Below are 22931 nucleotides of genomic sequence, written 5' to 3'. Positions count from 1 at the left end.
CAGCCTTCCCACGTCCCCTTCTCATACTCACATACCTTCCCCCTGTATCCAGGCCCATCAATCTCCAAGTTAGCAAGTTCCCCGAAATGTAACAATAAATAAAACTAGCTCAATTGAGGCAAATTTAATGATTCATTTTTATTATGATTTATAGACCAAAACTCTGAATAATGGAAAAAGAGAAAGTGATTGCCAAGAACTTAAAACACATTGTAAAACAGCCAGGAGAGGCTGCCACGCTACCCAAGGTTTCAGCCAAGTGCTGAGCTTCGATCCTTTCACAAGTTCCAACACCTCTAACCCACCAGCCACCCAACTGACCATTTCCTTTCTCCTTCTGGAAAATCTCTTCATAAAACTATCTTTGCTGAAAAATGGGCACTTTGTCTTTGGTGAACAATTCCTGTTCCCAGCCTTGTTTTTCTCAGCAGTTAGAAGGATGCTGTGTTGGAGCCCTTAATTTATTTCATAGTGTATGATATCCTAAGAAAGCATTATATATCCAAAACTGGATTTTAGGAGTAGAGAATTTGTGGGGAAATCCAGAGTAAAAATATGATGTTTGGAACTGACCCTGGAATAGTACAAGTTACTCTGCTTAGGAATTCAAATTTCTTATCTTAACTAGTGGCAGTGTATGATACACAAACACTAATAAGAGAAATAAGCAATCATAAACTAATAATTCTGTGATTGATTGGCCTTTCCCATACGCATATCAAGCACTTACTAATCTTTCGGGTTAGGGGGCTCTTGTTTATAAGCACTGACATAGTGAACTTTTATAGTAAAAAGAAAGAACAAAAAAATATGAGACATTTTCTGGGAATCTTGTTTCATGGAGGTTTCTATTAGGAGCTTTCTCCAGGGAATTGCCCCAAGCCATTTGAATGGAAATTATGAGAAGACACCACAACTTTGAAGTCACCGTTAAAGAGATGATGCCTTGGCTGGGTGTGGTGGCTCATGCCAGTAATCTCAGCACTTTGGGAGGCTGAGGTGTGCGGGATCACCTGAAGTCAGGTGTTTGAGACCAGCCTGGCCAACATGGTGAAACCCCATCTCTACTAAAAATATAAAAATTAGCTGGACATGATGGCGGGCGCCTGTAATCTCAACTATTCAGGAGGCTGAAGCAGGAGAATCACTTGAACCCGGGGGAGGCGGAGGTTGCAGTGAGCCAAGATCACGGCACTGCACACCAGCCTGGGCAACAAAGCAAGACTCTATCTCAAAAAAAAAAAGAGAGACATAAAAGAGATGATGCCTTTAAAGAGGTACACAAGTGCAGTTGGCCTTTGAGGAAGGAAGAGCCTCTGCAGCTGGAGGGTTGAAGCCCATGAAATCCAGCATGGAAGGAATGAGGATTCTTGATTCTCCTTCATTGGTTTTTGTTTTGTTTTGTTTTGTGTTTTTGAGGAGTCTCGCTCTGCCGCCCAGGCTGGAGTGCAGTGGTCCTATCTCGGCTCACTACAACCTCCGCCTCCCAGGTTCAAGTGATTCTCCTGCCTCAGCCTCCCAAGTAACTGGGATTACAGGAGTGTGCCACCACGCGCACCTAATTTTTTTGTATTTTAAGTAGAGGCGGGATTTCATCATATTGGCCAGGCTGGTCTAGAACTCCTGACCTTGTGATCTGCCCGCCTCGGCCTCCCAAAGTGCTGGGATTACAGGCGTAAGCCACCGTGCCTGGCCTCTCCTTCACTGTATTTTTTAAAAGCAGAAGTGTGGGGGGGGGAGTGCGGGGATACCCACCCTGGGCCAAAGTACAGATCCAGGCCATAAAGACCATGGTATTTTTTCTCCTAGAGTGCCGGCTGGTAAACTGCAGAGGGTTCATAAACCCTTTGAGTATCTGATGAAAGGTCAGGGCCTCACCCCAGGGACAAGGCCCATATACACATGCACACAAAATTTTACACCGGTTTCAGGGAGTTCAAAGATTCCTTCACATCCATCCATAGAGAGGCCAGGGGTTCACAGACTCTGGTTTAAGAATATGTGCCCTGGAGGATGGTAAATTCCTTTTGTTGGAACAGCCTAGGATTCACTGAGCCTAGAAATTGAATTCTCATCCCAAGATAGGATGGTCATTCCAGGTCATGTCTGTGCTACTCCAGGGGAGCCATGGAAGAGCTTATACAAATAGGAACCAGCAGGGAGGAGAGAAATTAAAATGTAGCAATCATGGAGTAGGGGTATTTAATCTCTTTTAAGGCTTATGATAGGCGCCTGCTGGTTTTCCCCCGATATCCCCTGACACCTACTGACAGGGTATTTGCAGCACCACACAGGGACTCAGGGCCCTGTGACAGGAGGAGCACCGAGGAGGTCCATGATAGTCTTGAAACCATAAACAGCAATAGGAAACCACTGGAGGCAGAGTCAAGCTGTGCAACATGCCCATTGTTGGTGGCCATACTGCTTTTTGTTTATAGAATTTGCTGTTCTTTTTATGGCAGGTTTGGTAGGGTTTTTTTTTTTCTTGTTGATGGAGATTAGCAGCATAAATTCTTTTATGGCAGTGTGCAATCCCCTATAAACACTTTGATTGTTGCCGATGGTGAGTACTGCGTCTATTTCGGGTTTACTCAATGCTCCACTCACCCAGACCAATAGTTTTTCCAGCCAGATAATGGAGTCCAAATAGCCAACTTTTATTTTTAAGACTTCATGTGGGGTGTTCAAGCAGGTGGGGCAAGGTTGGCATTGAGAGAAACAGATGTTTAGTCAAACCTAGAAATATTTATAATGAGAACAAACTGTACACTGTACTTATTTTAGATGAAAGGTTTCTAAAAAGACTTTGTGGCAAGCCCTGATGGAAAGGTTTGTGGTTTTTTTAAAATAACTTTTTATATTCTTATCTAAAACATCCTCATTGAACAATTTTGTATAATTTAAATCTTAGCTCTACCATTCAGAATATATATGTAGAGTTATGGAGTCGTGAGCACATAGAATTCTGAAGCCCTACATTGTCACTTGCAGATGTGTATCCCTACCTTGAAGATAGAAACACTTCCAAATTGAGGATTTCAGGTCTCCTGGGAGCCTCTCAGCATTTTCCCAATCTTTCCAAACATCTGGGTAAAGAGAAATCAGTCTTTATAGAAAACATTGATCCCAGAAATTCAGTTCTCTTTGCCATCCTAAAACCAAAACCCGAGAATCAGCAACTTAATAAAAATGCAGTAAATTAGCACCTTTAGACAAGAGCAGGGTTCATTCAGAGCTGGGGTCTGCCTGACTGAGCCAGTACTCTCTCCATTTTAATAGTTTAATAAAAATTAGCATAATTAACGAACATCTGTATGATCCAGAGTGGTGCAATTTGGCACTTGGAAACGAGGGCTTAAACATGATTGCTGTGAGTTTAATGTTGTTTTAATTCTTTTTGGCACTGTGTAGTGAAATAAACGTTTGGTGGTGATAGTTCTCGGCCGGATCTCATTTGCATTTTTCTCCCTTTGATTATGAGCAATTGTGGACTCCCCAGCAATTCATCAAAGTAGAAATTATTTTAAAATACCTCGTGGTGTTCAGACTGGGCTGGAGCAATGCATGGGGGGTGGTAGTAGGAGAGAAGGCTAGAAATTTTCCATTCATGCTTTAAACATCTCAGCCCTGCAGCCGTTTTCGGGTATCCAGCCAAGGGATGAAATCTGGAAAAGACAGTCAGATCCTGGGACCTGTAGGTGCTTTGATTAAGCTCCCAGGCTCCCACAGCAGGATACATATGGTCTCTGAGACTGTGCCATCCTCCTTACACTTCTGCCTGCTCTTTGTTTTGAAGGGCAGAGAGTTGATTTCACTCATTTCAGTTCTCACCACTGTGGCGAGGCTTCTACATCTGCAGTTGTCGGCAGGGTCAGTGTTCCCCTCAAGCAAGAGCAGGCAGACTGGGAGCCCGGCTCTTGCAGGTGCCCTGCTGAGCCTCATCTGCTTCTTGTTTGCACCCTCTTCGAGTTGGCAGAGAGCACCTTCCCAAGGCTTCATCCCTACTCCTGGCATTACAACTAAAGAGGGGTACTACAAAGTGTGAATCAAAGATAGGAGTGTTGAACAATCCCTGGGGAGCAAATGCCTTGTCCTGTCCCCTGCAGGTGATGCAGACGATAGCATCTGGCAGGTGAAAGACCACACTTCTCACATTTCAGCAAGTTGACTTCGATCAAAAGACTCTCAGACAACACCGTGCCCACCCTCTGCCCTTGAGATAGCAGAAGAGCTAAAGCTAGCTTTTATGAGTTACAGTGTGCGAGGAAGACAGAGTATGTATTTCCCCTTCACAGTAAGGGCCTTACAAGAAAACTTAAGTCAGAAACTGCTCTAACTTCAGTGTTGGGAAATGGACAGTAACATAACTTGTACCAAGAGGAGCTTAAAAAATGCTCCTGACAGGCCAGGCATGGTTGCTCACACCTATAATCCCAGCACTTTGGGAGGCCAAGACCTGGGGATCACTTGAGCTCAGGAGTTCGAGACTAACCTAGGCAACATGGCAAAACCCCATCTCTACAAAAAAAAAAAAAAAAACACACACACACACACAAAATAATTAGCAAACAAAAAATAATTAAGCAGTGGCATGCACCTGTGCCTGTGGTCCCAGAGGCTGAGGCAGGAGAATCTCTTGAGCCTAGAAGACAGAGGTTGCAGTAAGCTGAAATCATGCCACTACACTTCAGCCTAGGTGAAGGGAGTGAAACCTTGTCTCAAAAAAAAAAAAAAAAAAAAAGCCAAAGAATTCTAGGTAATTTCCCATAAGACATTGCAAACTGTAGGGAGAAGCTGGTTTGGGAGAGGGAGAAAATGAGTGTGGTGGGTCACGCACAGTGGCTCACTTCAGTAATCCCAACAAGCAGGAGGATTGCTTGAACCCAGGAGTTTGGGACCAACCTGGGCAACATAGGGAGACCCCCATCTCTAGAAAAAAAATAAAGTTTTTTTTAACTAGCCAGGCATGGTGACATGCACCTGTAGTCCTAGTTACTCAGGAGGCTGAATCGGGGGGATCACTCGAGCCCAGGAGTTGGAGGTTGCAGTGAGCTATACTTGCACCACTGTACTCCATCCTGGGCAACAGAGCGAAACCCTATCTCAAAAAAATAAAACAAGCTGGGCATGGTGGCTAAATGCCTGTAATCCCAGCACTTTGGGAGGCCAAGGTGGGCAGATCGCCTGAGGTTGGGAGTTCGAGACCAGCCTGACCAACATGGAGAAACCCCATCTCTACTAAAAATACAAAATTAGCTGGGTGTGGTAGCACATGCCTATAATCCCAGCTACTCGGGAGGCTGAGGGAAGGGGATCGCTTGAAACTGGGAGGCGGAGGTTGTGGTGAGCCGAGATCGCACCATTGCACTGCAGTCTGGGCAACAAGAGCAAAAATTCCATCAAAAAAAAAAAAGAAAAGAAAAGATGTGGCATAAGAAGAGGTGGCAGACAGACACATTCAATTATTTAAGGCTGATTTTAACAAGGCAATTCCCTGGTCCTGAAAGGATCAACTCAGTAGTCTCACTTCTTATGGCATTTCAGACTCTTATTGGTGTTTAGGGAGTCATTTGAGGAGACTGTCTCCAAAGGCAGTTGATCTCTTTCTGCCACAAACAGTTCAATCACCAGGAGAATATCTTGGAGTTAGCTGTAACTAAATCTGCTCAACTAAGAGTACAAATTTCCACTGCCCCCTTCATTTCATCATAATCTCACTTAACAAGTTTTTGTGTTTTTTTTTGCAACGGAGTTTAGCTCTTGTTGCCCAGGTTGGAATGCAGTGGCGTGATCTCAGCTCACCACAGCCTCCACCTCCCGGGTTCAAGCAATTCTCCTGCCTCAGCCTCCGGAGTAGCTGGGATTACAGGCACCCACAACCACACTCGGCTAATTTTTGTATTTTTAATAGGGATAGAATTTCACCATATTGGTCAGACTGGTCTTGAACTCCTGACCTCAGGTGATCCACCCGCCTCGGCCTCCCAGATTACTGGGATTATAGGTGTGAGCCACCACGCTTGGCCTCATTTAACAAATATTTATTTGGCCCCACTCTGTGCTGTGTACAGTGCTAAATGCTGAGAATACAACAGCAAACAAAACCAACAAGATCCAGTCCTCAAAACTTTCCAACTAGTGATTGACACTGAGACAAAGACAGGCAGATAGTAGGCAGTGTGATCACAAGCTCTTTTCCAGGAAAGCACAGGGCACAGCACTGTGGACCATGTAACCAGGACCCCACACAGTCAGAGAGTGTCAAGGAGAGGCTTCTAGAGAGTCAGTAACTCAGGAATTGAGATCTGAAGGCTGCTTAGGAGTGAGCCCCTTGAAATGAGGAGGGAAGTAGAAGCTAAACAGAGGTAAGTTTCCAAGGTGAAGAAGCCTGTGGCCCATGGGAGCAGCTGAGACAAGTTCTATTTTACTAAGGGACACTAAATCTAGGAGGTGAGTGACAATGCTGGACAGTGAGTGGGACTGGCTCATGCAGGGCCTTGTCTACCTTATTAAGAAGTTAAGCAGGGGACCAGGCACAGGCCCATGCCTGTAATCCCAGCACTTTGGGAGGCCGAGGCAGGTGAACCACCTGAGGTCAGGGGTTCAAGACCAGCCTGGCCAACATGGTGAAACCCCATCTCTACTAAAAATACAAAAATTAGCCAGGTGTGGTGGTGGGCACCTATAATCCCAGCTACTCGGGACACTGAGGTAGGAGAATTGTTTGAACCTGGGAGGCAGAGGTTGCAGTGAGCTGAGATAGTGTCAATGCACTCCAGACTGGGCAACAGAGGCTACGGCTCAAAAAAAAAAAAAAACGTTAACAAGGGGCACTGGGAACCCACTGAAAGTTTTCAAGCAGAGCAGTGACATTATCAATGTGCACTGTAAGAGAGTCTGGTTGCAGAATGAATAGAGTGGAGAAGAAGAATGCTGATACAGAGACTAATTTGGAGATTGTTTCTGTAGTTCTCATGTGAGAGATAGCTTCATGACCCTAAGGTATTGGCAACTGGGAATGGAAAGAAGATGACATATTTTAGTAATATTTTAGAGGGAGAACTGACAGGATTCAAGGATAGATTAGAAGAGGGGGATGGGGCTGGGCACAGTGGTTCATGCCTGTAATCCTAGTACTTTGGGAGGCTGAGGTGGGTGGCTCACCTGAGGTCAGGAGTTTGAGACCAACATGGTGAAACCCCATCTCTACTAAAAATACAAAAATTAGCTGGGTGTGGTGGCGCGTGCCTGTAGTCTCAGCTACTCAGGAGGCTGAGGAGAATTGTTGCAGAGAGCTGAGATCATGAGATTATGCCACTGCACTCCAGCCTGGGTGACAGAGAGCAAAGACGCTATCTAAAAAAGAAGAAGAAGGGGGTAAAATTAGGAATGACTCCTGAGATTCTGGCTTGTGTAACAGTGCATCATGGTACAACTCACTGAGATAGAGAACTGAGGAAGCAAAGATAGCTTTGGAGTGAGGATGAAGGTAAAGGCAGGATGACATGTTAAATTTAGGACATACTGAGTTTGAACAGCTTGGTGAAATGCACTTGGCTACTGGGGTCCAACACAGACCTGGGCTGGAGCTCTGGTCATGAGTGATTAACACTGATGTGGTGGTTACACTACAGAGGTATATGGGATTGCTCTGGTAAAGTGCATCAAGACAGAAGAGAAGACCAGGACAGAACACTGGAAAATGACCACATTAAAAAGTGGAATTGATAAGTGTATTAGGTGAATGGGAAAAGAAGAAAAAAAAGTGGAATTGAGCAAGATGAGCCTGCAAAGGAGAATGAGAAGCAAACAGAGAGGTAGGAGGGAAACCAAGAGAGTATAGTTATCATAGAAACTAAGAGAAGAAAAGGCCTTAAGAAGGATCAAGAGTGCCAGCACTGCTGAGAGATCAAGTAAGTTAAAGACTGAGAAGTACTCGGAGAATTTGAGCAATGCAGGGTTTCAGAAGACCATGGAGAGACAGCATAAGTAGAGGACGGCAACAGAGGCTGATTAGAGCAGCTTAACAGTGAACAGGAAGAAAGTTGGAGCAGTGAGTAAGTAAACTCTTTCAATAAGTGTGGCATAGACTAGCAGAAATGGGAAGTAGACATGTAGCGGCAGCTATTTAATGGTTGTTTTCAAAAATGAGAGAAATTTGAACACCTTTCAGTGCTGATGGAAGAAGTCATTTACATTACAGGCAGAGAGGGTCAGTCTCTACAGAACCTCGTCTCTCAGAAAGAAAGGAGAAGGATTGCAAGTACATATTTTGAGGGGTAGCCTTAAACCAGGGGAGGGATACTTCCCCAACTTTAATGGGAAAGAAAGATGGTTGTCAATACAGGTAAGTTTCTGCTTTGGTGGCTGGAGGCTGACAAATCTGATGGCTTCTCTTTTCTCTTTGAAGGTAGAGAAGAGGTTGTCAGAAGCAAAAAGAGTTTGAGGAGGAGAGATATTAGATATCATAATTCTATGACAGTTATATGCATCTAGAGACAAAAAGATCACCAGATAATGTAGGGACTCTGAATTTTACATATCACCATTCTAGTTTTCTTTGTTTTTTTTTTCCCTAGAACTCAGCAACCAGGTGTACAAAGAAGCAGTTAGCTCTATGGTACCCCAAATCCAATTGAACTGAAATATATGATATTTCCCACTCTTAAAATTTCATTCTGGCCAGGTGCAGTGGCTGACACTTGTAATCCCAGCACTTTGGGAGGCTGAGGCGGGAGAACTAGGTCAGGAGTTCGAGACCAGCCTGGCCAACATGGTGAAACCCGTCTCTACTAAAAATACAAAAATTAGCTGGGCATGGTGGCATATGCCTGTAGTCCCAGATCCTTGGGAGGCTGAGGCAGGAGAATCGCTCGAACCCAGGAGGCAGAGATTGCAGTGAGCAAAGATGGCACCACTGCACTCCAGCCTGGGCGACAGAGTGAGGCTCTGTCTCAAAAAGAAAAAAAAAAAATTATTCTAATTTTACTTTTTTTTTTTTCTGTTTGTTTGTTTGTTTTTGAGACAGAGTCTCACTCTGTCACCCAGGCTGGAGTGCAGTGGCACGATCTCAGCTCACTGCAACCTCTGCCTCCTGGGTTCAAGCGATTCCCCTGCCTCAGCCTCCCAAGTAGCTGGAACTACAGGTGCCTGCCACCATGCCCGGCTAATTTTTTGTATTTTAGTAGAGACGGGGTTTCACCATGTTGGCCAGGATGGTCTCGATCTTCTGACTTCGTGATCCTCCCCACTCGGCCTCCCAAAGTGCTGTGATTACAGTTGTGAGCCACCATGCCTGGCAATTTTACTTCTTTCAAAAGAAAGAAAACAATTTCTGGTGCTATCAGAAATAGCCCCATACTCTTCAACATCTGTTGTGCTTTTGAGAAGCTCTTCTGTATTCAAAGAGCTGTATCCTCACCCTGTGACCACCCCTTAAACTCTCTTTTAAACCCTCTCAGCCTCTTTCTTGTTTGCCCCTCTCTGTGACATTTATGTCCAGCCTGTCATTATTAATGTACCTGTTACCTCTCACATGTTCAAGGGAAAGAATCTAATGTTTAGAGCACCTACTATGTATCAGACACTTTCAGTTGTTTTTACTTCAGTGATGCAATTTACATCCCACAATATAGAAGGGAGATATTATCCCTACTCTTACAGACAAAGAAACTAAAGCTAGGAGAACCTAAGGTCATGTGGCTACTAAATGACCAAGCGAGGATTAGATCTCAGTCTGTCTGACTCCAAAACCCATTACTCTGCTGCAAGCTCCCAAGGAGCAAGCAATCTTCTGATTCATCATTATACACCTCATGGGAACTCAAACAGCACTTTGCACATAGAAAATGCTGATAAATATTATTGATTTGAACTATGACTTGACCCCTTGAATATCTTCAGAGTTCTGGCAATTTAGTGTGTGCCCAACTTTCTCTAAGAAGCTATACCATTCAACTCGGTTTAAAAAAAAAATGCTCTTTAGGTTCAGCAAGGGCATCAAATGTGCTAACTTTACAACGTAGACAGGAAGATGGCAAAATGAAAGCACTTACTCTCTTTCTCTAGATGACTTTTTTAAATTTAATAATCCCATCGGGAAGTTAACAGTTCACAGTGATATGCCAACAATGAAACCACCAAGCAGAATCTCCCATGCAATCACTGGAATAAATGAGCAGAAGCATGATCAAATTCTAACTGACGCTGTCCTCTTTTCACTTTTCAGGAGTATAACATGTACGGCTGGTGGGTGGGAGAACTGAACAGCCTCGTTGGGATTGTTCCAAAGGAGTATCTCACCACCGCATTTGAAGTGGAAGAAAGATGAATCCCAGGTATCAGAACCGTTGTCAGTGAACTGCCTGTTAGTTGAGTGGAACTTGTGGGCCACTACTTTGTTTCTCTGAAAGATGAGAGTTGCCAGTGAAGTAGCTTTTCTTCATTTCCCATACTAATGCTAATGATTCACAACTGATGGAAAGAAAATGAGTCTGGAATTGTTTTTTCTTAAACTTGTGGACAGTGTCACTTAGGATAAGGTTCAACTAATAGCAATATAAAATCCAAACTAAAAGTGACTTAATTAACACAGAAGGCTGAGCAGTGTAATCCCCGCACTTTGGGAGGCTGAGGTGGGCGGATCACTTGAGGTCACCAGCCTGGCCAACATGATGAAATCCTCTCTCTACTAAAAATACAAAAGTGAGCTGGGCATGGTGGTGGACGCCTGTAATCCCAGCTATTCGGGAGGCTGAGGCAGGAGAATCACTTGAACCCAGGAGGCGGAGGTTGCAGTGAGCTGAGATCGTGCCACTGCATTCCATCTAAAAAAAAAAAGTTAACACAGAAATGTATTTTTCTGCCGGGCGCAGTGGCTCACGCCTGTAATCCAAGCACTTTGGAGGCCAAGGCGGGCAGATCACCTGAGGTCGGGAGATCAAGACCAGCCTGACCAACATGGTGAAAACCCATCTTAAAAAAAAAAAAATGTATTTTTCTCTTCTATAAAAATCTAAAGGTAAGTGGTCCAAGGTATCCAGTCCCAGGTACCTTTTCTTTTTGTTTTTCTCTGTGTGTCCAACATTCCCAAGGTTACCTCATAGCCAAGACAGATGCTCCAGCTCCAGCCATCTTGTCTGCATCCTACATAGCACAGCAGGAAAGATAAAAGGAGAAGGTCAGGCCGGGCACAGGGGCTCACACCTGTAATCCCAGCACTTTGAGAGGCTAAGGCAGGAGGATCACTTGAGGTCAGGAGTTCAAGACCAGCCTGGCCAACATGGTGAAATCCTGTCTCTATTAAAAATACAAAAAATTAGCTGGGCATGGTGGCACACCCCTGTAATCCCAGCTAATCAGGAGGCTGAGGTAGGAGGATCACTTGAACCTGGGAGGCAGAGGTTGCAGTGAGCCAAGATCATGCCACTGCACTCCAGCCTGGGCAACAGACAGAGTGAGACTCTGTCTCAAAAAAAAGGAGGCCAGGCCCAGTGGCTCACGCCTGTAATCCCATTACTTTGGGAGGCCAAGGCAGGTGGATCACAAGGTCAGGAGTTTGAGACCAGCCTGGCCAACCCCGTTTCTACTAAAAATACAAAAATTAGCTGGGTGAGGTGGCACGCACCTGTAGTCTCAGCTACTGGGAGGCTAAGGCAGGAGAATCACTTGAACCTGGGAGGCAGAGGTTGCAGTGAGCTGAGACCACGCCATTGCACTCCAGCCGGGGTGACAGAGTAATACTCCATCTCAAAAAGAAGAAAAGCATACCCTCTCCCTTAAGGGCACTTCACAGATGTTGCACACAAACTTCCTCTCACATTCCATTGGCCAGAAGTTGGAATACATGTATACGACAAGCTGTAAAGAAAGTGTATAGCCCTATGTCCAGCTTAGAATTGAGAGATTCATGATTAAATACAAATGGAAGAATGGATATTGGGAGAAACCTAGGAATTTTCCCACAGGGATGGATCTGGTTTTATCCCCAGCTCTCAAGTCCAAGGCACCATTTCCCCAAAATGCCCACATATTGCAATAGACTGACCCAAGATTAAAACTCCAATACAAGGATTCCTATGGAACATAATCAAATCAAATTAAGTAATAAAGAATATTGTTTGCAGGGCCAGGCGCAGCGCCTCACACCTGTAATTCCCTTTGGGAGGCCAAGGCAGAAGGATCACTTGAGATCAGGAGTTTGAGACCAGCCTGGGCAACATAGTGAAAACCCATATCTACCAAAAAAAAATTTTTTTTTGAGAATTTTTTTGAGACAGAGTCTTGCTCTGTCACCCAGGCTGGAGTGCAGTGGGGGTATCTCAGCTCACTGCAACCTCCACCTCCTGGTTCCTTGCAATTCTCCTGCCTCAGCCTCCTGAGTAGCTGGGACTACAGGCACGCACCATGCCCAGCTAATTTTTTTGTATTTTAATAGAGACAGGGTTTTACTGTCTCTCCTGAGCTCAAGCAGTCAGCTTGCCTCAGCCTCCCAAAGTGCTGGGATTACAGGATTTTTGTATTTTTACTAGAGATGGTGTTTTATCATGTTGGCCAGACTGGTCTGGAACTCCTGACTTCAGGTGATCTGCCCACTTCAGTCTCCCAAAGTGCTGGGATTACAGGTGTGAGCCACCACATCTGCCCCACCAAAAAATGTTTTTTAAATTAGCCAAGTGTGGTAGCACACGTCTGTAGGCCCAGCTACTTCGGAGGCTAAGGTGAGAGGATTGCTTGAGCCCAGGAGGTTGAGGCTACAGTGAGCCATGACTACGCCACTGCACTCCAGCCTGGGTGAACAAGACCCTGTCTCCAGAAAAGAAAAAGAATAGGTTTGTGTTTTATTAGCAAGAACCACATTGTGTTTCAAAATAGTGGAAGTAGGTGCTTGGTTGGGTGGGGTAATAGTGGGAGCCGCTTTGGTGCAGAGTGGGTTTTGGTTAAAATTAAGATGCTGACGGAGGGCCCCTAAGACCAGCATGTTGTTGCTAGCACCATCTTCTACCCTGAAATGGGAGCAGTCTTCACTGCTCGGGGGAAAGAATGGCATCAATGTGACAGTGATACAAACAGTCCTTGGAGTCCAGACCAGAGCCCACTCTAGTGTGCAGCAGCAGCTGGGTGAATTCATTTAGGAAGAAACATAAGGATAGATCTTATTCTCCAATGCCTTTGTACACCCATACAACACCTGCTCGGACCTGTCACTCAAGGTTTGACTTTATGACTTTCCTGAGGAAGACTCTGTTCCCTGGCCATAAGTGTAGACAGCTGGAATTTTTCTGTCAAATCTAAACAAATTCACCCAACTAGGCGTGGTGGCTCACGCCTGTAATCTCAGCACTTTCAGAGGCCAAGGCAGGCAGATCACTTGAGGTCAGGAGTTCGAGACCAACCTGACCAACATGATGAAACCCCATCTCTACTAAATACAAAATTAGCAAGGCGTATTGGCGGGCACCTGTAATCCCAGCTACTTGGGAAGCTGAAGCAGGAGAATTGCTTGAACCCAGGAGGCGGAGGTTGCAGTGAGCCGAGATCGCACCATTGCACTCTAGCCTGGGCGACAGAGAGACTCCATCTCAAAAAAATAAATAAATAGGCTGGGCGTGGTGGCTCATGCCTGTAATCCCAGCACTTTGGGAGACTGAGGCAGGTGGATCACAAGGTCAGGAGATCGAGACCATCCTAGCTAACACGGTGAAACCCCATCTCTACTAAAAATGCAAAAAATTAGCCAGGCATGGTGGCATGCGCTTGTAGTCCCAGCTACTTAGGAGACTGAGGCAGGAGAATCGCTTGAACCTGGGAGGCTGAGGTTGCAGTGAGCCAAGATCACACCACTGCACTCCAGCCTGGGTGACAGAACGAGACTCCATCTCAAAAAGAAAATTAAATAAAACAAAATAAATAAAAATAACAAACAAATTTACCCTTTTTGACTTGGTCATTTATTTATTTATCTCTTCATTGTCTTTGGCCCAACCATTCTACTTCTTTTTTTTTTTTTAAAGACAGGGTTTCATCATGTTGGCCAGGATGGTCTCGAACTTCTGACCTCGTGATCCGCCCACCTTGGCCTCCCAAAGTGCTGGGATTACAGCCAACCTTTCTACTTCTAAGAATTTATCCTAGTGACCATTTTTGGTTTGGGTAAAAAAGAAAAAGAAGAAAGATATTACCCTGTAGCTATACTTGCACACACGCAAAATGACAGGCACATAAGGTTCATTGTAACAGCAAACACTCGGAAACGACCTAAATGTTTAATAGAGAACTAGTCAAATAACTATTGTACATTCATAGAATTGAATATTATGCAACAGTAAAAAGGAAAGGGAAACTATTATGGAACACATTCTGAGATATGTTGCTAAGTTAAAAAAAAAAAAAAAAGCAAAGAATGAAAGCCAAATTTGCCCCATTGGAATAAAAAAAGACTGGAGACTATATATACCTATTTGTTTATATTTGTATGGGATATTTCTGGAAGGAGACACAAAATGATGCCATGGTTGCCTCCAAGGAGAGAGAAACTGAGAGACAGAGTAGAGGGGAAAATGTTATACTCTGTGTCCTTTAATACTTCTATATTTTGAATCAGAAAAGCAAATTCATATATTTTTCCTCCTTTAGGAAATATATTCTTCCCTCTATCCTGCCTTTATGAGGAAATTGATAATCAAAAGTTCCTACTCCCTACTTCTGCCACCCCACCAACGCCTTGGACTTCTCTCTTTACTGAAGAGACCCAAGTTTCTGACACCTCATAGTGACTGTAAGCTACCAGTAAGACAAGTGGGAAGAGGCCCATTCATCAAACCTGTTACTAAACCAGCCTACTCATAGCTCATCCCCATCCCTAAATGTGTCCACACATCCACATTTGCCTTTTCCACAAGCTTTTCACAAAGAAGGTGAGAGAGAAGGAAACCTTGGGAGGAGGACGTTTCTGGTTGTTCTGGCTGGTTTGAAAAGCACAAATAAACTTGAGATTTGGTTCCTTGACATGTGTGATGATGTTGAGTTCCTTTTTGTAATGGTATCAATATGCATCTCTGGGAATTTTCACCACCTTCTAACAAAGTGGGGACAGCCCAAGAGAAAAGCCCAGAGAAAGAAGGAGACTTGTAATTGTCTTTCAGAGCACTCTTCTCTGGAACCCAGGTTTGCTGTTTTCTTTCTTTGTCCTTTTCTTTTCTTTATTTTATTTTATTTTTTTGAGACAGAGTCTTGCTCTTGCTCTGTTGCCCAGGCTGGAGTGCAGTGGCGTGTTCTTGCTCACTGCAACCTCCACCTCCTGAGTTCAATCAATTCTCCTGTCTCAGACTCCCAAGTAGCTAGGATTACAGGTGCTCACCACTACACCCGGCTTCTTTTTGTTTTTTTGGTTGTTTGCTTGTTTGTTTGTTTTTGAGACGGAGTCTTGCTCTGTTGCCCAGGCTAGAGTGCAGTGGCATGATCTCAGCTTGCTGCAACTGCCCCCTCCCTGATTCAAGCAATTCTCCTGCCTCAGCCTCCCAAGTAGCTGGGATTACAGGTGCACACCACCATACCCGGCTGATTTTTGTACTTTTAGTAGAGATGGGGTTTCACCATGTTGATCAGGCTGGTCTTGAACTCCTGACCTCAAGTGATCCACCCGCCTCGGGCCCCTAAAGTGCTGAGATTATAGGGTGGCTGGACCACCATGCCTAGCCAATTTTTGTATTTTTATAGAGACAGGATTTCACCATGTTGGCCCAGCTGGTCTCAAATTCCTGAGCTCAAGTGATCCACCCGCCTCAGCCTCCAAAAGTGTTGGGATTACAGGCATGAGCCACCCATCACTCCCAGCCAGCTACATGTTTTTTTTTTTTGCTATGTGCTGTATCTCCGAAATGAGGCAGAACCAGAAGCAAGGCCTTGGAGTCAGCACATTGAAGAGTTCCTCTTCAGGCCTTGGGTTACTTAACCCATGTGTCTTGCACTACAACACCTCCCAGGTAGGGGCTGAGGAAATGCTCTGAGGAGGGCTTAAGTATGGATACAGGGCTCCCTTTTTCTCTTTCCTGTTGCCCATACCTAGCACTCAGGTTACCTGCACGTTAAGAGGCGGCAAAACGTAGTTATTAAGAGCATAACATCTACAACCAGACAGCCTGGGAATAAATCTCAGTTCCTTGTCTACTCTGCTCTCTAGAACAAGTTGTTTGACTTTTTATGCCTCAGTTTCCTAATCTTAGAAGGGATATACTCTATTCGCTGTGTGTAAGTGATTAGGAAGATTAAATGATTTAACATGTGTAATGGTACTTGGAACAATGCCTGGCACATAATAACTGCTCAATAAGGGTAGCTGCTATTATTGCCTGACTCTACAGGAGAAATGTTGAAAGACAGGCAACTGAGCAGCTTTAAAAATGCCTATTCAGGCCCAGGCGTGGTGGCTCACACCTGTAATCCCAGCACTTTGGGAGGCCGAGGGGGGCAGATCACAAGTTCAGGAGTTCGAGACCAGCCTGACCAATGTGGTGAAACCCTGTCTCTACTCAAAGCACAAAAATTAGCCAGGCATGGTAACACACACCTGTAATTGCAGCTACTCGAGGGACTGAGACAGGAGAATTGCTTGAATCTGGGAGGCAGAGGTTGTAGTGAGCCGAGATCATGCCACTGCACTCCAGCCTGAGCAACACAGTGAGACTCTGTCTCAAAAAAAAAAAAAGAAAAAGAAAAAAGAAATGCCTGTTCAGAGATGCCCTGGATTGGTGGTAGCCTTCCTCTCCTCTGTAATGACCACTTTGCAGCGCTGGAGTAAGACATCCATCTTACATCACAAGAGAGAAACCAGGGAGCAAACAGGGATGTCAGTGGGCTCGAACTTTCTCAAAAAAAAAAAAAAAAAAAAATCTTATACCAATTATTCATTTCCAGATTTCCAGCCCAGGAGTAAAAAGAAGGAAACCGTTTTGTGTATGATGAGTAATTACATGGATGAAAAAAGGGAAATTTTAGGTTTAGGAGGAAAACAACCCAAGTGAGATAAGGCCAGTATAGAAGTGTCCATAACGTCCCCTCCGCTTCACACAGGGTGCTAAAGGAGAAGGAACCACTAGGTGGCAGCATATGAGCAGGTGAACCAAAGAGAGCCAATTGCCTCCGGTTTTAGGAACCTTTGCACCAATCCCATCTCACAGGTAAGGACAATGGCCATTATTCTAAACTGTTTTAACAGAGGAAGCAAACACAAACCCTTCTATACTCCTCTTCTGCCACCCACCTCTCTCCCACCTCCCCATCCTTCCCTGGAGACCCAGGGACCCAAATCGGAAAGGCTGGGTGGCTAAGAAGCCAGAATATCATCGTTCCACGGCTCTGTGGCTGAAAGACAACAGAAAAGGGGATACCAGAAAAGAAAGAGCAGGGATCTGGGGCAGGATAAGAGGCTGAAAAAAAAAGGTCTGCCGGAAGCGGTGGCTGACGCCTGTAATCCCAGCACTTTGGGAGGTCGAGGCGAGCGGATCACAAGGTCAGAAGTTTGTGACCAGCCTGGCCAACATGGTGAAACCCCATTTCTATTAAAAATACCCCAAAAATTAGCCAGGCATGGTGGCGTGCGCCTGTAATCCCAGCTACGCAGGAGGCTGAGGCAGGAGAATCTCTTGAACCCGGGAGGCGGAGGCTGCAGTGAGCCAAGATAGTGCCACTGTACTCCAGCCTGGCCACAGAGTGAGACTCTGTCTCAAAAAAAAAGAAAAAAAGGAAAAAGAAAAGAAAAAGATCAAGGTAACTTCACTCCCTTGCTCTCTAAATCGTATGGCCATTGGCTTTCAGCATTAGAAAGAAAAAAAAAATGTCCCTTCTATACCTGTAGGCCAGAAGAAACAACCACTTGCTAAACTACAAAGGCTTTTGGGTACCTCCATAGACCCCACAGTAGGTACCACACTCAGATCTCTGGCTATTCTGGCTGTGAAACTTAGCAGAAAAAGAAATCAGATTGGCCCTAAAGTATAAAAACAAATGGCCTGATTGGAAATCTGGTCTGCAGCTGTTGTGGCTCTGACACTGTTACATGAAAAAAAAAAAAAAAAGGTGGGGGTGGGGTGGGGTGGGTAGAGCATGTTTGATGGGTTGATGAGGCAATCTACAGGCTGACGGACATTCTCTGCTAAGGAATAGTTCTAAAAGAGACTTTTTGGAAGCAGCAAATTCCTACAGTGTTGGAAACTAAACCTCGCCCAGCGAAACTGCTCCCCACCCAGTTAGTTACCGTCTTAGCCGACAGCCTCAGATGGCAACAGGCTAATCAGATTACTGCTCCTCTGTTTGACTCTACTAACCAAATCCTCACCTCACTGCCTGCCACTAACCGGATAACTGGGACATTAGACGACTTAACTAACTACATTATTTGCAGGATGGCTTCTTAATCACCACCAATCGTTCTGGCAAGTGAAATAGGGGAGAGGTGGAGATGAAAGGCTTTTTTCCTAATCCTAAATTTAAGAAGTAAATGTGTAAAAAAAAAAGAAAGAAAAAAAAAAAAGAAGTAAATGTGTAATCTTTTACACAGAATGTCCTGACACCCAGTCACTAATCTAACCTGGGGCTGGTACAGTTTGGCCTGAATTGTCCAAGCTGGTATCTAAGAATACTAAATGCTCTGAAAGCAATCTTTCAGCTACATTTCATTAAACATACGTTTTTCTAGTGTGTTTTCCCTATCATCCACATAGCAAAATAGCATAGACATTGTTTTGCAATTACCTCAATATTGTCTCCATATGATGGCCTGGTATATCTCTTAGAAATCTGTATTTAATTAAAAACCAACTATATCTTTCTCGATGGTGAATAAAAAATGGGAAAGAGGTAAGAATTTCTATTAAGTCTTATTCCCTAAATTCAGGTTGATTTTGTTTTCAACTAGAGTAGCGTCAAAGGTGGGGCTGACAAGGTGCCCTCCCTCCTGTTTGGGACAAATGTTTTATCTAAACAGAGTATGTAAGGAATTAATCTTGATCTCAAGTTGCCATTAACCTTTTTAAGAACTTTAGCTTCCCTAGTTGCACCACCTTATTTATAACCAGTTAGTATTTGCAAATAATGAAACTGAGGCTCATAAAGGTTGTGACCGCTGGTTCAAAATCACACAAAATCTGCCGTGGAAGAAATAAAATGAAAACCCCTTGAAATTCTCCATCAGCTGCTTTGCTTATTGACTTACTCGAGTTCTATTGCAGTTAGACACCTCCAATGAGACATCTTTAAAATCCACATTTCCAGTCCCTGGCATCACAATAAAGCAGCGGTGTCAGTGCAAAGCACAAGATAAAGCACGTAGCTGGGGAGTAAGACCCCTGCCTTTAAAAACCAGTCTGAGAAAGTTGGGAGTTGAAGAGAAGCAAGAAGAACAAAAGGAATAAAAGTATGCTCTCTCTCTCTCTCTCTTTTTTTTTTTTTCTGGTGCCGTGACTCAGATCTCTCTCTCTCTTTTTTAATCTTAAGAACAAAACTCTTAGATGTCAGGGACAGTGGTGCTTTCATCTTTGGCAAAAAAAAAAAAAAAAGAAAAGAAAACACCTCCCCTCAGGTCTCCCACCGGAAGTAGCTCGGGAAGGATAAATCTCAAGTGACATTGATTTGTTAACTCCCAGAGCACCAGCAAAATCTGCAGGGCTGAGTTTAGAAAAAGCAGACCTCTGCACAGAGGATTATCTCTGCGACACAGCCCAGTGAATCCAGCTTATTTTCTAGTTTGTGGATTATCATAGTCCCTTTGCTTCTTCCCTTCCCTACTGCCCAGCTATTTCATTTCCCACTAGAACTTACCGAGATTGGGTAGGGACTTTGAAATTTATAACTTAAAAGATTCTTCTTTTTCAAGGGATTTGAATTAGTCTCCTTTTTTCCCTATAAAAAACTAACTGTTCAGAAAACATGCTGTTTTTCTCCTCTGTATGAATTGATGACCATTCTTTGGGATTCAATTAATGATATATTTTAAGATTTAGCCCATGCTGCACAAAAATCTTTTACAAATATAATGGCCCCCAAAAATATTACCGTGTCAGAGGAAACTGAGGTACAATTAACAGAGTGATCACATCATTTATTCTCCAAAGGAGGACATTTATGAGAGTGAAAGGCGAGTTAATGATGATGCCAAGACCGCAGGTGTAAACTGAAAAGTGTGGTCATGCTAAAAATAAGGCAAAATGAGGTGCCCAGTCACCTGGGGAGTAGATAGTAGAGAAAGATGACCTGGCTTTCCTGGTATGAGGCTTGGCAGTGTCCCTTCTAATGAAGTCCTCTCCCCTGCAGGCCTTGTTTCTAGGCAGACCCTGCCAACAGGGCTTTCTTTTCCTGATGCCCAGGCATTCTGAGGGGTGTCTTTGGCATCAAGCCGCTTGTGGAGCTGGCCAGCTATCAGCAGCTGTGTGCATTCAGTTCCCTCGTGGGGTCCCATCACAGTCTGCCACCCCTCCACCTGGCAGAGTGCCACTGAAGGAAGCATTTTTGTGGCACTGGGCAATAGGATGCCACTTCCTTGCCTCCTGTGACATAAGTATTCCAAGAAGCTTCTAGTGCTAGTCCTCAAAGAGGGCATCTGCTTCCACTGTAGACACGCTCAGCCTGATGGTGAGCAGCTGGTCACCTTTTATCCTCCACATCCCATCATGGAACAGGAAACAGGCTACAGACATTTCCCTCTTCCACACCATCAGACTTGCCAGCATTGCTGTGCTGTGAGTCACCAAGGTAGCATACGCACACCACCAATCCCATGGACCTGTCATGAACATATTCCACCTCTGGACAAGCACACGGCATCCGCAGATTTAAGTTCATTTATTCAACATCTCCATGATTAGGGGACCAGAACTTGGAGCTGATTACTTCATTCTGTTAGTGCAAGGCTTCTCAACTTCAGCATCATTCACATTTTAGGCCAGATAATTCTGTGTTGTTGGGGCATTATAAGATGTTCAGCCGAATCCCTGGCCTCTACCCACTAAATGCCAGTGGCCTCCCCCTACCCTATCCCTGAGCTCTGACCACCGAAAATATTTCTAGGCACTGTCTAATATCCCCTGGGGGCAAAATCTCCCCTGGTTGAGAATCGCTGTCTTAGGGCATTTGGGGTGTGCTTAGTGCAAACCACAGAGAAACCGTCCTGCCTTCTAGAAGTTTGTGCTTAAGCCGCTGGATTATAGTGATAGAGATTACAGCTGGGTTAAGAAGATACAGCATTTAAATGCCACAAATCCCCCAGGGCTTAAAAACCCTTTGCTCTACCTTTAAGATCTGCTCACCTGTGCTGCTGCAGATTTGCACTACGATGTGTTGGAATGAGTAAGACCATACTCATCAGTTCACAGCTGCATTACAGTCTCTCTCATGTCTCGAGCCCCGTGGTTACTATCCCTTGTTTCCCTTTTCTGTGACAGAAATCTAAAAGAAGAGTGCTGAAACTCTCAATTAGGACCAAGTGAAATGCTGTGTACTTCAGATCAAGAAACACAGGCTCCTAGAAACACCATGCAGAAGGCAGCCGCAGCTGAAAGGGTTCAGCTCTGGTTCCCTCCTCAGTGCACTGGTGGGGCTGGGGCTGGGCAACATGCTTTGCGTGTGTTTGACTACAGTCCCCAGGCAGAAGTGGGGAGATTCAGGACAGATTGCTATCTCTTAGCTGTGATTTTCCTGATCCTTTGTGTTCATTTAGGGGAAAGTTTTCTCATAGAAAATTACTCCCAGGAGCTCTGTCCAGAACCAAAAAATAAAACAAAAATGCAACCAAAACCACTGCCTTCTCAGGAGGCCAAAATAGGAAGTGAGGTCCAGAGCCATTGTTGTCTCTGCCAGCATAGGCCAGACAGGAGGACCATCGCTGTTGACGCTACCTCCCATGGGCCCTGAATCAGAGGCACCTGGAAGGGTTATTAGCAGGATTGGAACTCATCCCTCTGCTGGGACTAGATCATAATTACAGTAATTTTCTAACAGAGCTCGGCAGTAGGACTGTTTAATCAGCATCTGACTCCCTTGTGCTTCCAGTCCTCATTACTCAAGGAGAGGAGTGGGATGGCTCTTAAAGAGACAGTGCCCGCCTTTTAGCATTTTGAACAGATGTGCCCTAATTGGTAGAATATATCTAAGTCTCACAGCTTATAGCAGGAAGGCTGCATTGCCTCCAACAAACCGCCTCAGGCTTTCACTGTTCTGGGCCTTCTGCTGGAAGGATTCGGGTCAGGCTGCTGGTAGGCTGGGCTTCCCACACCAACACAGCCACCAGGAAAAGGGCACATACAGGGCTAGAGCACTTACGGGATTTGAACAGGCTGGTCCTTTTTGAACTGATGGTACCAAAGAAAAAGTGCTTCACTGAAGGATGGGAAGGAGAGACTTGACAGCCATGCATGAAAAGAAATTTTGGCTGGTGGCTTCCCATAATCCAGAGATTCCAGAAGCATCTTGCGTTCCTGTCCTTCCAGGGGAAAAAACCTTAGAGACTTTCCAGTAGTCTCCTAATTCTCACACCCTAGCTTTATCACCTCTGTTTATTAATAATCTGTGGCCCTTTGACTACCAAGAAAGTACTCCTTTGCTTCTTTTCCTTCGTTGCTTGTGAAAATAGACCAGATCTCCCCTGAACAAAAGAGAATTATTCACTCTGTTCATTGAGTCAGGAGCACTCTGTCTCCCAGGAAGTATAGTTCCTGTTAATCTTTTGAGCATAAGTTGTCTGTGTTTATATCTCGAGATTTGAGGTCTGCAGTGTTTTCCCCCTCTAAGAAGTCATATCTCTAATCAAGGCCAGACACAGTGGCTCACACCTGTAATCCCAGGACTTTGGGAGGCCACAGTCCTCAGGCAGATCACCTGAGGTCAGAAGTTCAAGATCAGCCTGGCCAACATGCTGAAATGTTGTCTCTACTAAAAATACA

At 44.7% G+C, this 22931-nt stretch overlaps 1 protein-coding gene across 6 annotated transcripts in view; it reads left to right on the top strand.

Moving 5' to 3' along the window:
- SKAP1 (src kinase associated phosphoprotein 1) overlaps positions 1–22931 on the top strand; it is a 324123-nt gene that overhangs the window by 297512 nt on the left and 3680 nt on the right. For 5 of the 6 annotated variants that reach the window (XM_012451850.2, XM_012451849.2, XM_012451848.2 and 2 more), the window contains 2 exons: positions 10229–10337; positions 14635–15006. In XM_012451850.2, the coding sequence (XP_012307273.2) occupies positions 10229–10330 (102 nt within the window). In that variant the 3' untranslated portion in view covers positions 10331–10337; positions 14635–15006. Of the gene's footprint in view, positions 1–10228; positions 10338–14634; positions 15007–17070; positions 17178–22931 lie in introns of those variants that run through there. The other variant, XR_001107407.3, reaches the window with a different exon arrangement.

Source organism: Aotus nancymaae, unplaced genomic scaffold, assembly GCF_030222135.1.
Source record: "Aotus nancymaae isolate 86718 unplaced genomic scaffold, 86718_ANA_hifiasm-v0.15.2.pri h1tg000072l, whole genome shotgun sequence".
Classification (NCBI taxonomy): Eukaryota; Metazoa; Chordata; class Mammalia; order Primates; family Aotidae; genus Aotus; species Aotus nancymaae.
The sequence above is the reverse complement of the archived record's forward strand: the minus strand, read 5'-3'. Positions and strand labels throughout refer to the sequence as shown.